General features: G+C 28.8%; 1 protein-coding gene across 3 annotated transcripts; it reads right to left on the reverse strand.

Moving 5' to 3' along the window:
* Positions 1 to 1397: 1397 nt before the first annotated feature.
* Positions 1398 to 5712, reverse strand: LOC133819124 (serine/threonine-protein kinase STY13). Of its 3 annotated transcripts, none has more exons than XM_062252296.1 (7): positions 5386 to 5712; positions 4284 to 4601; positions 3445 to 3566; positions 2886 to 3094; positions 2627 to 2801; positions 2240 to 2374; positions 1398 to 1844 (listed from the first exon to the last, which is right to left on the reverse strand). In XM_062252296.1, exons 2-7 carry the CDS (start codon positions 4564 to 4566, stop codon positions 1638 to 1640), a joined length of 1131 nt encoding a protein of 376 aa, XP_062108280.1. In that variant the 5' UTR covers positions 4567 to 4601; positions 5386 to 5712; the 3' UTR covers positions 1398 to 1637. The 3 variants fall into 3 exon arrangements, with proteins under 3 accessions (XP_062108280.1, XP_062108279.1, XP_062108281.1); XM_062252295.1 differs by having other exon boundaries at positions 4284 to 4605; XM_062252297.1 differs by lacking the exon at positions 5386 to 5712 and adding an exon at positions 4909 to 5057 and having other exon boundaries at positions 4284 to 4605.
* Positions 5713 to 14666: the final 8954 nt, after the last annotated feature.

Below are 14666 nucleotides of genomic sequence, written 5' to 3' on the forward strand. Positions count from 1 at the left end.
AAAAAATAATACAACAAACAAATATAAATTATTTGTATTATTTAGATTGAAAATTTATATAAAAAAAATGGAGATCAAGTTGAAAATCTGGAAATTTGACAACCTGTCTAAAAATTAGACAACCTATATGATAATTCGACACCCCATCTGAAAATTCGACAGGTGGTTGAAAATATACGACAATTTGTCTAAAGATTAGACTATTTGCCTAAATTCGACATGTCTAAAATTTAGTCAAGTGGTCCAAAATATACGACTACTAGTCTGAAATTTAGACAACTGGTCTAAAATATCACTCTTTGTCGAAAAACTAGACAAGTTGTCAAAAAAATTTGGGATTCTCTATCTCGAAAATGGCCGAAACTACCAGTGATTTTTTTTTTCTTCAAAATTTTCAAGCTTTAACATCCATAAAACTCCAGAAATAAACATAATTCCTTATACTTTCAATATACTAAAACAATCATTTTGTATTTTTAATCTATAAAAACAATATCAAATCTTATTTTTGATATAAAATAATATTTTAAATGGGTGGCAGCGGGATTTGTGGAGTGATGGTGGCCGCCGGTGATGGGTAGTAGTCGTCGGCGATAGCAGCTGGTAATGGGCAGTGGTCGCCAGTGGTAGCGGTGGCAGCAGGATAAGGGTAGGTGGTTATGGATGGGTGTGGATGGATGGGTGAGAGGAGTGAGAAAGAAGATAGTGTTAGGATTGTTGTTTTAATTTATTATTATTGTATTTTAAGAGTAAAATAGCTAATACAAAAAATGGATTAATAAAAGATGTAATTTATCTAAAAACTATTGAAAGTAGGTAAAATGCAAATTGCACTTTAAAAATAAGTAATTAATCATAATGCTATAGAAAAATAAGTAATTATCATCATGCATGTTCCACTAATGGAAAACCCAGAGACAAACTTAAATGGTCCACAGAGACAACCACAACACTAACGATAATAATCCAAATCAATAGTTTGTACAAACTTTAATCACTGTACCGACTGCCGATGTACTTTCTCAGATATTAATAAAGTTGTTATAAAATATATATGACGTAAAAGTACTTATTTTTCTAATAATTATCCAGAGTTTCAACTAGGACTTTACATGTAGAAGAAAAACAAAAGAACCCCACCTGTCCTAAGTCCCGAAATTTGATTTCTACAAATTAATTCTCACTAGCTCTAATTAACATTTTCTGTTCTTTACTATGCTTTGACTTTTAGTAGCTTGGATCACAGAATCAGTGGCTTTAAAAGTTCAAAATGCTAATGGATTTAGTTAAAAACTAGGGATCCTTAAATTTTTGTCCAGGAGTTATTTACTGTGGAAGTACGAAACCATTTTAGAAGTAAAATCCTTGAAAATAAAATAACTATTTTCAAGACACCATAAAACTCAATGGTACTGATAAATACTTTTATGTAAAATCATACAATGTCCCTCTGTTCATGGACTATAAAAATACAATTTCAGCTCTATGAAAAGAAGATGAAAAAACCCAAAAACTTTCAATCCCAATAAAGCGCCACCATTTTCTCCCCCATTTTTTTTACTGGGCATAAAAAAAACCCATCACTTCAATTCATCAACACACACAATGAAGAACAATAAATAATAGTAATTAGCTCCTCAGGGGCCACGCGCAGGGCCAAAACAGAAGCAAGCAGAAGCTTGGTCTTCAGGTATCATACCTCCTCCTTTACTGGTATCAATTGCTTCTAACATTCTCACCACTTCATCCATTTCAGGGCGCTTATCTGGATTTCCATCCCAGCATTTGCGCATAATATTCACGAAAGCACTTGGACAACATCTGGGAACTTCCGGTCGTAGATTCTGATAACAAAACCAAGCAATGTCACAAAAGATAAAAATAACTTTAAAAAGTTTCACTCAAGATAATTTTTTATTCAACTCATGCTCCAACAAATTGAGAGAACATTAGTACACCAAATATGAATAAACTTTTTTTTTCTTTCCTGCTTATGGCTAACCAATCACTTTAAGTACTGAAGAATGATTTAAACAAATGAAAAAACAAAAAAGAATAGCAATTAGCAGCTTAAACAGATGCAGGTTGAGTTAACTTTTTCTTCAGACAGATATTAGAGACATGAGAGTTGCAAGTAAACATGCCAAGGTAAATTTCGAAATCTCACTTTAATTTGTTTGCATAATAAGAGTAAATTCATGACTTTGAACCTGGCTGGGAAGTGTGTGATTATACTAACCTGTCGAACAACTGCGGATGATATGTCAGCAAAGCTAAGGTCCGGGTAAGGCATATCGCAACAATAAATTTCCCATAAGCATATTCCAAAGCTGTAGACATCACATCTTCTATTATAAGGCTTACCATCCAAAACCTACACATAACACCTTATGAGTTCGGCTTACACAAAAGTGAAAAAATAATAATAAAATTCAACCCCAAGAAGTAATTTTTATCAGTTTGGTTTCATGGAAATATTTTCATTAGTCTAATAGATACATCAACTCTTTATAGAGATAGGACAGCATGCAAAGACAGAATGAACACAGCCTTTCAGTTCATGATTACTCTAGTTAACAATATTGCTTTTGCATTTGAGAGAGAGAGTTTATAACAAAACATATACCTCTGGAGCCATGTACCCAAGGGTACCAGTTTCACCAGTCATGTCCCTTGGATTTTGAGCTTCAACTCGAGCAACACCAAAATCAGCTATTTTTAGATTTCTCTGAGCATCAAGCAACATATTCTCTGTTTTGACATCACGATGCACAATTTTCTTCGAGTGCAAATAGCTAAGTCTGCAGATTAAAGCAAGTAGCCATACCTAATTAATAAAACTTAACATAGCTATAAAATATAAAGAGCAGAGGAAGAGAACTCACCCTCTTGAAAGGTCCAAAGCAAGTTGAATGACAACTTTAAAGGCAAGCTTCTTTCGCTTATTTCTTATTAGAAACTGTTTGAGCGTCCCACCAGCAAGGTACTCCACAACTACACAACATGACTTAGAAGGATGGGAACCATAACCCTCGTCTGATGAATTTGTCGAGGGAATCTTAAGATTTGAGGCCCCCATAGAAGCACCAACAAACTGAAATAAAATGTACAAGTAGAATGTTAACCCTCATCTGTTTTTTGGACTAGCCATTAAGCGTATAATTTCGATGGATGATGAGTTCTTTGAGAGACCAATGTATTATGATTCTTATATATATGAAATTGGTCTTCTGTCAAAAAAAAAAAAACAGGTACATGATTTCAAAGCTACTAAATTTTTCTATAATTGCAAAGTTACAATAGAACAGGTACTTGACAACAAAGTAACTTATTAGAAGAGTAAAATTGTCAAGACTGTACAAAGTGCAACTATAATACTAGAGCTGGATTTCTCAAGGAAATGCCATAATGAAAGCAAAGAAGTTCAAGAACAAGAGTTTGTACTTTTGTAACGTTAGGGTGGTCAAGCTTGTGCCAAACAGCAACTTCCTGCCGAAATGATGCCCGCAGAGCAGCAGTTTCAGCAGATGTTGCTATACCGTCCTCCCCCCAGTCCAATACCTTCACTGTTATATTTGAACATTTCAGCAAAAAATTGGTAGGTATATAATCAGTTTTCAATAGAAGCTGGCTTTACCAATGTAATGAAATGAATTAGTCAGTCAGACATCAAGTTAATGGGTCATCTTCCATGTTATCATCTTGCATCGTATATAACAAACAACAAAGCATATGCACACCATTGTGACATAATGAACAATCATTCAAATGCAGAATCAAATGTATGCCTATACTCTGCCTATACTCTAATCTTCGTAAACGTCTAGTAACAGTGACAAAAATCACCATTATCCCTTACTGACACTGGCCTTGCAGTTCAAACAAAGCCTTTTCCCACCAAAATACTGATTAACAACATTACACTTTTTCCTCATAGTTGACCAAAATATAGCAGAATATGATGATCATTCAAATGCTCAAGTTAATCACCCCACAGGTTTAGGTTTAAATTTCATTTCAAAAGCACAGATGGTAAACTAAATAGGATTCAACACAATAGTTTTCTTAAATTTACAAGTATAGTGAAAATATGTAAACTAGTCATCACATCTCAAATCGACACCAGAGGTACAAATGGTGATGTAATTCTACTACTACACATTCACTAATTTGACAACCATTTATGACGAAATAACAATCTGGAAATTTAACCAAAAAATTAACCTTCAGACAGTTTAAAACAAATGTATAGAAGTTTGAAAAGGAATAAGAAGAGAGAATACCTGCAACATCTTGATTATCATAAGTACCCCTGTAGACAATACCATAGGTTCCCTGAGCCACAACATATCTTATATCCAATTTAGATAAATCAATTTCCCACACTTCCTTAGGCCTTTGGCTCTCACTGTCCCCATTTCTGTAGAAAACCTTGCTGAAATGCTTCTCCAGTTGTATATCTAAGTTCTTCAAATCAATTTTATCTGCTCTGAAAATCATATCTTTGCTACTAATACTTCCTGTACCTCTAACCTTCGAATCCACACCACCCTCTAGATGATCCATCTTGCTGTATATTTTGAGACCTTTAACTTCCTCACCTGTCTAGAAACAGAGCAACCCCAGATACAAGACTTAATTTCGTCACCCAAAAAAAATGAAGACAAAAGAGAACACCCAGAAATAACTCTAATTGTTTGTTATATTAAAAAAAAAACATGATTTTAAAAAATATATATTGACTTTTTCTCACAATCACATATGAGTTTACACCAGACAGACACCTCTGAAGAAAAAAAAATCAACGCTTTCACTAGAAAACGCAATTAGAACCACTAATAAAGGTTCTCGTAATAAGAAAATAATCTAGCAAGAACCGAATAATAACAAACACCCCTATTCATGTACCACAGATAGATGCCTCCATTGTTGACCTGATAACCCAAAAACAAAAACAATTTTTTTTTTTCAAGCCACCAAATAAGAAATTTAAAAGAAATAAATAAATAAATCCTTTAAGAAAAAATTGCACTTCAAAACTTCAAATACACCATCCCCAATCATTATTATTCCATTTTCTTTTAAATCTTTTTCTCCCTTATTCAATAAATATAGAAAAATAAATAAATAAAAAATTCAAGGAAACCCTAAGAAAACGACCCAATTCCCACCACTTGATGACCGAAGACCAACGACCAAAGAAAAATTATAATTCTCCAAAAAGAATTGAAAACCACGCAAAATTAAAATTAAAATCAAATCCAGATGATGAGACCCACTAGAACCACGCGTGCCAAACCCATATGCTAAAAACATAAATATTATACAATAAATTAAATAAATAAAAATACAGAGCGGAAATATAGACGAAAAGATTGACTTTACCTATAAATCGATAGAAGATGATGAAGAAGAAGAAGATAGGAAAAGCTTTTGAGATTCAAAAAAAAAGCAGTGAAGGAATTGAGGAGCAAAAAGAAAGCCCTTGAAGAGTCATAACATCACCAATTATACCATGGAAGAGACCTCGATGAACTCAGACCTCATAAAAAAGATTACTTTTTTTTTCTCTCAAAAAAGGAGAAAGAAAGATTCTTTGAAGAGAGAAAAACCAGAATAGAGAGAGAAAGAGGGAAAGGGAAAAAGGGAACCAACCAAACCGAACCCAAACCCCTGAAAATGAAAGAGAGGAGAGGAGAGGGCTCTGAGAAAATAGTGGCTCAGCGCGGGTTTTGGTCTTTAAATATGGAAAAAATTAGTATTAATTAAAAATAATAAAAGATAGGGTACAATTACAAAGGACGGACATTCAGTAGCATAGTATCGAACAAAATCTTCCTTCCGTACCCTGTCGTATTAACTAATTTACCTGTTCTTTCCTTTTGGACTATTTTGCCCCTCCTTAGTACACTTTCATCTATGCCACAATTTTCTTTTTTATTTTCAAAAATACCAACAAAAACCCTAAACTTACAAATTTGTCTCCCTCACAAATTTTGGTGACATGTTCACAAATTAGCAAAATTACATTATTATTATTATTTATATTTTTTTGACCTTATATTTTGTTCAATTACATGATTGTACTTTGTATTTTGACAAATTATTTTTTAAACCATATGTTTTGTAAAAAAATTTCAAAAATACTCCTAAAACCAATTTTGATTAATAAAAAATTGAATAAAACAACACAATTGTTAGGCACAATGGTTATGGTTTTGTTCCGAGCTGTTAATGTTGTGAATTATTTATGATTTTAGTTCAATTTTTTATTATCAAAATCAGGTTTAGGAACTTATTTGAACTATTTTATAAAATATATAGTCCAAAAAGTAATTTGTCATTATACGAGTTTCAAAAAAAAATATAATCACTTTATTTTAAAATGTGTGATTAAAAAATTTAAGACACTTGCTCTTTAATTTACATTTGTTTATTGTTTTTACATTGGGAAATATAAAACACATAAAAATGTAACTGTTAGCTTGTAAAGATTTTAGTTTCTATATTTGTGGGTTTAGTTGTCTTACATATGTGAAGTTGACATTTATATATAATAGGAAAAAATATTAAGCGAATATGTTGATTGTATCTAAAAATTGAAGACCAAATAAATAGTCTTTGATTTTTGTTTTTTAGGGGGAATATTGTCTTGATTTTTATTTCATTATGATTGGAGTTTTGCATACGGCAGCAAAAAGTGGCATATCCAATGGTTGACAACTTATACTATAATCTATGTTTAGACGGTTAGAGCTTTTTATTTTTTTTGCATTGCTAAATAATGTTTAATAAAATAACAGTAATGCTAAGATTACTTACAAAGATGTGGCATAAAGTGTATAATTTTAAGTAGAATAATGTTTAAGCATACACTTATTTTATATAATCGGAATGCATATAATAATATAATATGTATTTTAAATCACACTTAAAAATTGTGTAAATAAATTTTAATGATTTAAAATGTATATCACCTGAATAAATTTTAAAGTATAAGTACAGAGTAGTGATATTACACATCTTCTCAGAAAGATGTGATCCTAAGTTCGAATTCTCCTCTCCACTTTTAAAAATAAACTTCATATCATGTGATTATTTATATATTTTGAGTGTGTAAAATAAACATGTGTTTAATATTATTCTACTTACAAATTATACATTTTATATGTAATTAATTTTAACTATAATTTTATTCAAAAAAAAATAAACTATATAATTTGAAATAGTATTGTTGTGGGATTAGCCCTTATTGCATTGAATCATGGAAAAGAAAAAGAAAAAAAAGAAATATAGTGTGGAGAAAATTAATTACACATATGTTGTGCCCTTTCTTCCTCTCCCTCTCTCTCTTCTTTCATCTTTCTTCTTCCTTCTTCTTCTTCCATGGCCAACCAAAGCCGATGTCGACACACATCGCTCAGATAGAAGTGTTGATTGTTGAAACCTCATCCCCTAAGCCCTATTACCTTACTCACCGCTAGGTGTCATAGGTGCCATAATAAATCCGTGATGTCGCCGCCTTTAACCTCCATTTCCAACCAACTTCAATTTCGAAACAATGAGCTTTTTGCAAGGTTGAATTTAGATTGTCAAGAAGAACCACTCAAGTGTTTTAACTCACTGTCATTCCACATCACCTAATTTGTTATAAAATATGAGATTTTGTTTGAAAATTGGTATTTTTTTTTTTTTTGTAAACATTCATTACAAAATCTACTTGGTTTATACAATCTAGCATTTTAGTAATATTCAGCTTTAGAAATATTTATCCTAATTACAAATTAGTTTTGTAAATGTTAGTTACAAATGTAAGATTAATTTAATATAGATGCATTAATAATCTTAATATGCAGAATAAAATTGAATAGGATTGTTACAAAATAAAGGATATCAATAAATTATACATCCAGTTATTAATTTGATAACATCGATCTAAAGTATTTATATTTGCAAAAGAAAACGAAAAGATAATTAGAAAGAGTAATTGATTTTCAAGCTCTCACTAGCTCTTTAGACAAAGTATGAGAATGAGCAATGAGTTTAAGGACCATAATCTTATAGGTGAGACATTCCATCAATATCTATATCATAATTAATATCAGAATATTCAATAATATATGAAATATTGGGTGACCATATTGAGAATATCTGTCAATTAATCTCAATATTGATTTTAATCATAATTAATTTGGATTATGATTTTTTTATAACTCTAATTAATTAAATAAAATATTCTAACAACAAAAACATATTTTTTGGTTACGAAATTAGTAATGTAAATCTTTGTTACAAAATATATCTTGTGTAATGGAGTTTTTGTAAATATTGTTAAAAAAAACATATATATATATCATATTTTCATAATTAATTTCCTTAACCATTTTTTTATGACCTACATGCATTTTTGTAGATCTCTCTTAAATTATCATGCATTTTAGTAGAATATGACATCCAGCATCACATGTACTTTTTAACACTTTATAATGTAAAATGTTACAATCTCACTTAAAAATTACAATAATTGTAATGGCCAAAATTAGGCTTAGACCTGAAATTACAAGCCACTCTTAGAACTCGGGCCTGAGACTACATGCCAAATAACACATTACAGATTGGGTTGCAAGGCTCATAACTACATTATAGGTAATTATAGACCTAAAAATCAAGAAGCTTTAACCCAAAACAATATTAAGCCATACAAATGAATATGTCCTCGAGAAGAGTCAAACCTCACTCTACCTGACCTAGTATCATACATTTATAGATGAGGACCCATGAGAAAAGGCACAGTTGACTATGGCTATAGTATAGATGGGCCTCCATCCCAAAGAGGCTCCAAATAAAAAAAAAAAATCACTCATCAAGAGAGGTTAAAAACATTAAAAAATAAAGTATAATTTTTTTAGGGGGCCTAGTTGCTCAAGACCGACCCTAAGAAAAGGTATTCCACCAAAGCAAGTGTGATAGAATATTTTTAGCACTCCACTTCTACAAGGTGGAATCCATATTAATAAGTGCTCAAATACCAACCCTTGTATTATTTGCTTCTTATATATTCGACTTGAGTGTCAAAGAGTGTTAAGGCTATATTTGGTAAGAAAGAAAAAGAAGAGGAGGGATTGGACTAAACAAGAAAAATGGAGAAGAAGAAAGATGAAGAGCGGGTGAGAATCCATTATATTATTTGGTAAGTTAGGAATGAGAAAATATAATTTTTCATTCCTTTATTTGGTATTAAAAGAAAAATGAGAGGGACGGAGAGAGTTTTGGTTATGAAATTACTATATTACTAATAGTATAAGATTTTTATCTTTTATTTTTATTGCACCAATATATACATTAATAGTTATTATAAAATAGTAATATTATTAGTTAATTGATCTGAAGAAAAAAAAAGTATTAGTTTGATGTTTCACATTTTATAATTTTTTAAATATTTTTTTTATATATAAATGAATAAGCTAATTTTATTAGTAGTAAATTGTAATGAAAATATGAGTTCTATATAAAAAGTGTGTAGATAACGGAAATTTTTTGTTTTAATAGTTTATTTTGTTAACTTTAACGGAATATTCTAAATATTTAACGTAATATACTTTTAAAACTAACTAAAAATACATAATTATATTAATATAAATTCAAATATTATAAAATATCACTATTATATTCATATTTAATATAAGACTACATATATAATAATTATATTAATATAAATTCAAATTCAAATATTATTATTATAATAATATGTAATACAAAGCTAGATATTTAATAATTATATTAATATAAATTTAAATGTTATAAAATATTATTATGATAATAATATATAATCCTAATTTTTTACTAATTATATTAATATGAATTCAAATATCATAAATATTATTATTATAATAATATTTAATATAAATTTAAATATTATAAAATATAATTATAATAATATATAATACATAATCTTAATTTTTATTAAAAAAATTATCATGTTTAAAAAAGTTATCATATTTTATATATATACATATATATATATAAATCATTAATAATATTTTGGTTTAATTTTTCATTTAATATATTTATATAATTCTTTTATATATAATATTACTTATTTATTTAAAATTTCAACGACAATGATATAAATTTAGTAAATATACTCAATAAATTCTATAAATAAAAATAAGCAAATGTGCATTGCATGTTACACGTATAATAAATTAATAAGTAGAGAAAAAATATCAAAATATAAAAATATTTTTAAAATAAAAAACTTTTTGATTTATAAAATATTGAAAAATATTTTAATAACGATAAATAATATATAAATATGCAACTAATCTTCCTCCTGTCTTTTTAAACTGAAAGTATTGAAAATTATGAATATGGAGGGATTAACTCTCCCTCTATCATTCCTTTCCAACCGAACAAATGATTTCATCTATCTTTTCACTCCTCTTCATCCTTCCATCAATCATCTCTACGAAACATAGGGTAAGTCTTTGGCTAATACCACCATGGTGTCAGAGACTTTACAATCGTTTCTCCTTACTTTGTTTTATATGTTGTTAGTGCCCACCAATTGACCATTTATGTTGTAGATTCCACCATCTATAATTACTAAGATTGATTATATGCAAATTTGATATATTTCTATAAATAGTTTCATTTATAACATTAGGCAAAAAAACTACATATATTTTTTCAATAAAATATCTTTTGAGTTTCAAAAATTCTATTTTTTTCATTAAAAAAGTCTCAAAATTAATTTCTACATAATAATGACTTGTCGAATCACTAGCATGATCTTATTTCTTACAAACAAACAAACCTTAATTTTGGGTGTTGACGATTCCAAAAGACATTATTTTGCATCAATTATTTTCTTCAAAATTCCATACTCACACGGTGATGAAAAATGAATTTTTCAAATCATGTGAATTTGTCATTATATAAATTTCTAAGGTCAGCAACCTGTATATTTATTTGGGTGTGTTATTTTTAAAAGAAAATTGCAACTAAATTAAGGTGTTTCACATATAACACCCAATATGTACCTGGTTTGAAAATGTCTTTTTGTCGTGAAGAACTTAGAGAATGTTTGACTCTTTAGCTTAAAAATAATTTTTTATTTTTATAAATTAAAAATTATTTTTTAAAAATAAGTAGAGGTATTTGGTATTGTTTTTAAAAATAAAATTACAAAAAATAAGAAATTTTAAGAACAACAAAAAGTTTGAAGGTGTTTGGCACCTTAACTAAAAAACTGTTTTTTATTTTTAAAAGCTAAAAATTATTTTTTGAAAACAAGTGGAGGTGTTTGACATTGTTTTCAGAAAACAATTTTTAAAAACAAAGTTACAAAGAACAAAAAATTTTGAGAACAAGAAAAAGTTGCCTTCTGTTGTTCTCAAATTTTATTTCCTTACTTTCTCACTTCTTATTTTTCATTATTTTTTCTTTCAAATTATTTTATCTCATTATTTATTACAAACTTTTAAAAAAAATTGTAAATATATTTGTTAATTTTTCATTTATGATTTAAAAAAAATAAAACTAGAAAATTGTTTTTAGAAAACATTAACCAAACACCTCTTGTTTTTTGAAAACTACAAAAACAGTTTTCTGTTCTCATTTCTGATAATACAATTTTGAAAACAAAAAACAGAAAACAATGTCAAACAGGTCCATTCTGTTGTTCTCAAACTTTTTTTGTCCATCTTTTTTCCCCTCATATCATTTTTTTAATTATTATTATTTTACATTAATTTCTCTATCCTTATTTTTTCTTACATCACTTTCTCTCTTATCAATTTTTCTATCTTCAATTTATCTCTTATCAATTTTTCTATCTTCAATTTCTCTCATACCACTTTCTCTCTTATCAATTTCTCTCTCCTTACTTTCTCTCACATCAATTTCTCTCTCATTAGTTTCTCTCTCGCCATTTTCTCTCTTTTCACTTATAATCTCATCATTTTCTCTCTCATCACTTATTATATCCTCATATTTTTTCTCGGATCACTTTCTCACTCATCACTTCACTTTTTCTCTCATTACTTTCTCTTTCATTTTTTCTATCATCAATTTCTCTCTTCTCAATTTCTCTTTCCTTGCTTTCTCACTATTTTTTTTCATCACTTTTTGTTTCACATTATTTTATTGCATTATTTATTACAAACTTTTAAAATATTTTTCTCTTTGTAAATATATTTATTCATTTTTTAAAAAAAAAATCTAAAAGACTATTTTTAGAAAACATTAGCCAAACACATATTGTTTGGTATTGTTCTTTGTTTTTTGTTTTCAAAATTGTGTTTTCAGAAATGAGAACAGAAAACAGTTTTGTGGTTTTCAAAAACAAAAGGTGTTTGGTTAATGTTTTCTAAAAATTATTCTTTAGTTTTATTTTATTAAAAAAATCTTAAATAAAAAATTGATAAATATATTTACAAAGAGAAAAATATTTTAAAAGCTTGTAATAAATAATGAGATAAAGTAATGTGAAAGAAAAATTGATGAAAAATAAAGAGAGCGAAAGTAATGAGAGAAATTTTGAGGAATAAAAATTGAGAAGAGAGAAATTGATGTAAGAAAAAAAATGAGAGAGAAAGAAAATGACAAGATAGAAAAAAAGAGGAGAGAGAAAATGAGGATATAGAAAGTGATGAGAGAGCAAAATAAGGAGATCAAAATTGATGAGAGAGTGATTAGAGATAAATTAATGAGAAAGAATGTGAGATAATAATAATTAAAAATGTTATGTGAGAAAAAAAAAATTGATGATAACAACTAAAAACAACTTTTTGTTCTCAAAATTTTCTGTTTTTCGTAACTTTATTTTTAAAAATTATTTTCTAAAAACAATGTCAAACACTCACACTTATTTTCAGTAGACAGATTTTAAGTTTTAAAAACAAAAAACACTTTTTTAGTTAAAAAGCCAAACATTATAAGAATTTTTTTTTTTTTCCTTATTTCTGAAAACATAACTTTAAAATCAAAAATCACAAGATAACGTGGAACACACTCTTAGCAAATATAAATATACGAGGCACCCATAACAAAACAAAGCCTGCAAGATAATCCCAAAGTTCTTTCCATTCTTAATTGATCAGAATAAATTTACTTTAGAGAGAGAGAGAGAGAGACAAGTTTAATCAACACGTTTGGGTTTTACATTGAAAAAATTATTATTAAATTAAACTAATTTAATGATCTGAATTAAAACACATGTTAAAAATAATATATAACATAATAATAAGAATTCATTAAACTTAATTTTTTTTCTTTAAAAAAACAAATTAACTTTTTTTTATCACTCTATGGCCTCTATTGAAAAATAAAAAGAAAATCAAATGTATATATTTAAAGAAAGCATATTTGAAATTATTTTAGACAAAGTAAATTATTCACAATTTTTAAAGATTGACGTAAAGTTTACTATAACTATAATATATATCATCGTCGTATAAAATAATTAGAGTGATAATAATTCAAAACTAGAAACACTAAGGTGAAATTTGATTGGGAGTAATGGAATTGAATGAAAATAAATCAATTTTCATTTCATTTATTTGTTTTGTTGCATTTTAGAGTATTAAAATGTCATTTCAATGAAATAGTTTTCCCACCATTTTGGTGAAATGACTATTTGAAAATGGGAGAAAATATCATTCCAAGGCAAGATTGAAAAAAATAATTATTTTTATTCATATTAAATTTTATTTCATTCTATTCCTATTCATTTTCCCTTTTCATTCTTATTCCCTCCAACCAAACGACACTTAAGTTTAATAAGAAATTTTTTTAGAGAAAATGTTGGATGAAATGGAAGAATTCAATAATGTTGTTGTTTTGCTTTAAGTACTCGGTGTACACCTCTTTATCAGGGATGGAAACGAGCGGGTAATTGCCAGGGGTGCTCCCCCTTCCCCCATCACCGTTAATCATTTTAATCCCCATCCCCACATATTCCTCGTCGGGGGTGGGGCGGAGAATCCCCGTGAGTACCCATTTATTTTAAACTAAATAAACAAAAGGAGATTTCCTAAAATTAATATATATTACACTATCAACTTAATAACAAAATTTAAAGAGAATATAGAAGATTAACACCGAGTTTTTATGTGGTTCAGATTATAAAACAACCCCAGTGCACGAGGCATTTATTATTAGTGTTCTTGAAGCTTGAGATGGCAAGCCTAGTGGAGGATTTCTCAGGCATCGTATATAGTGCTCTAAGTATAAGAAATTGTCAACCCTTTTACAATTATGCCCTAGCCTTATTTATAGAGGTCGGGGGTCATTAAATCTCTTAATGAGGAATTATTACAAGAATATTGCCACATAAATGAGATTAAAAGCCTAATTAAAACACCTTTCTATGACAAAGATGGAGGTGAGCCCATTCAGATCGAACGGGGCCCAATTCACAATTTGCAGCCCACTCGTTCAGGGGAGGCATGTCTCTGACACTGTTAGATTGCAGCTGCACGTTTTCCTATGTTAGTCGGCGTTGTGGGAAATGTCAATTGTCGAGTGTACGAACTCGACACCACCACTCGAGACACCCAAAAATCTGTCAATCGATCTTGTGGTCCAAAGCTACAATGATTGACACCTGGTGCTCTCCCCAGGCCCCAAGAACAAAATTCCTAGACCTAGAGGACTATCGGGTC

The sequence above is a fragment of the Humulus lupulus genome, chromosome 2 (genome assembly GCF_963169125.1).
Source record: "Humulus lupulus chromosome 2, drHumLupu1.1, whole genome shotgun sequence".
Lineage (NCBI taxonomy): Eukaryota > Viridiplantae > Streptophyta > Magnoliopsida > Rosales > Cannabaceae > Humulus > Humulus lupulus.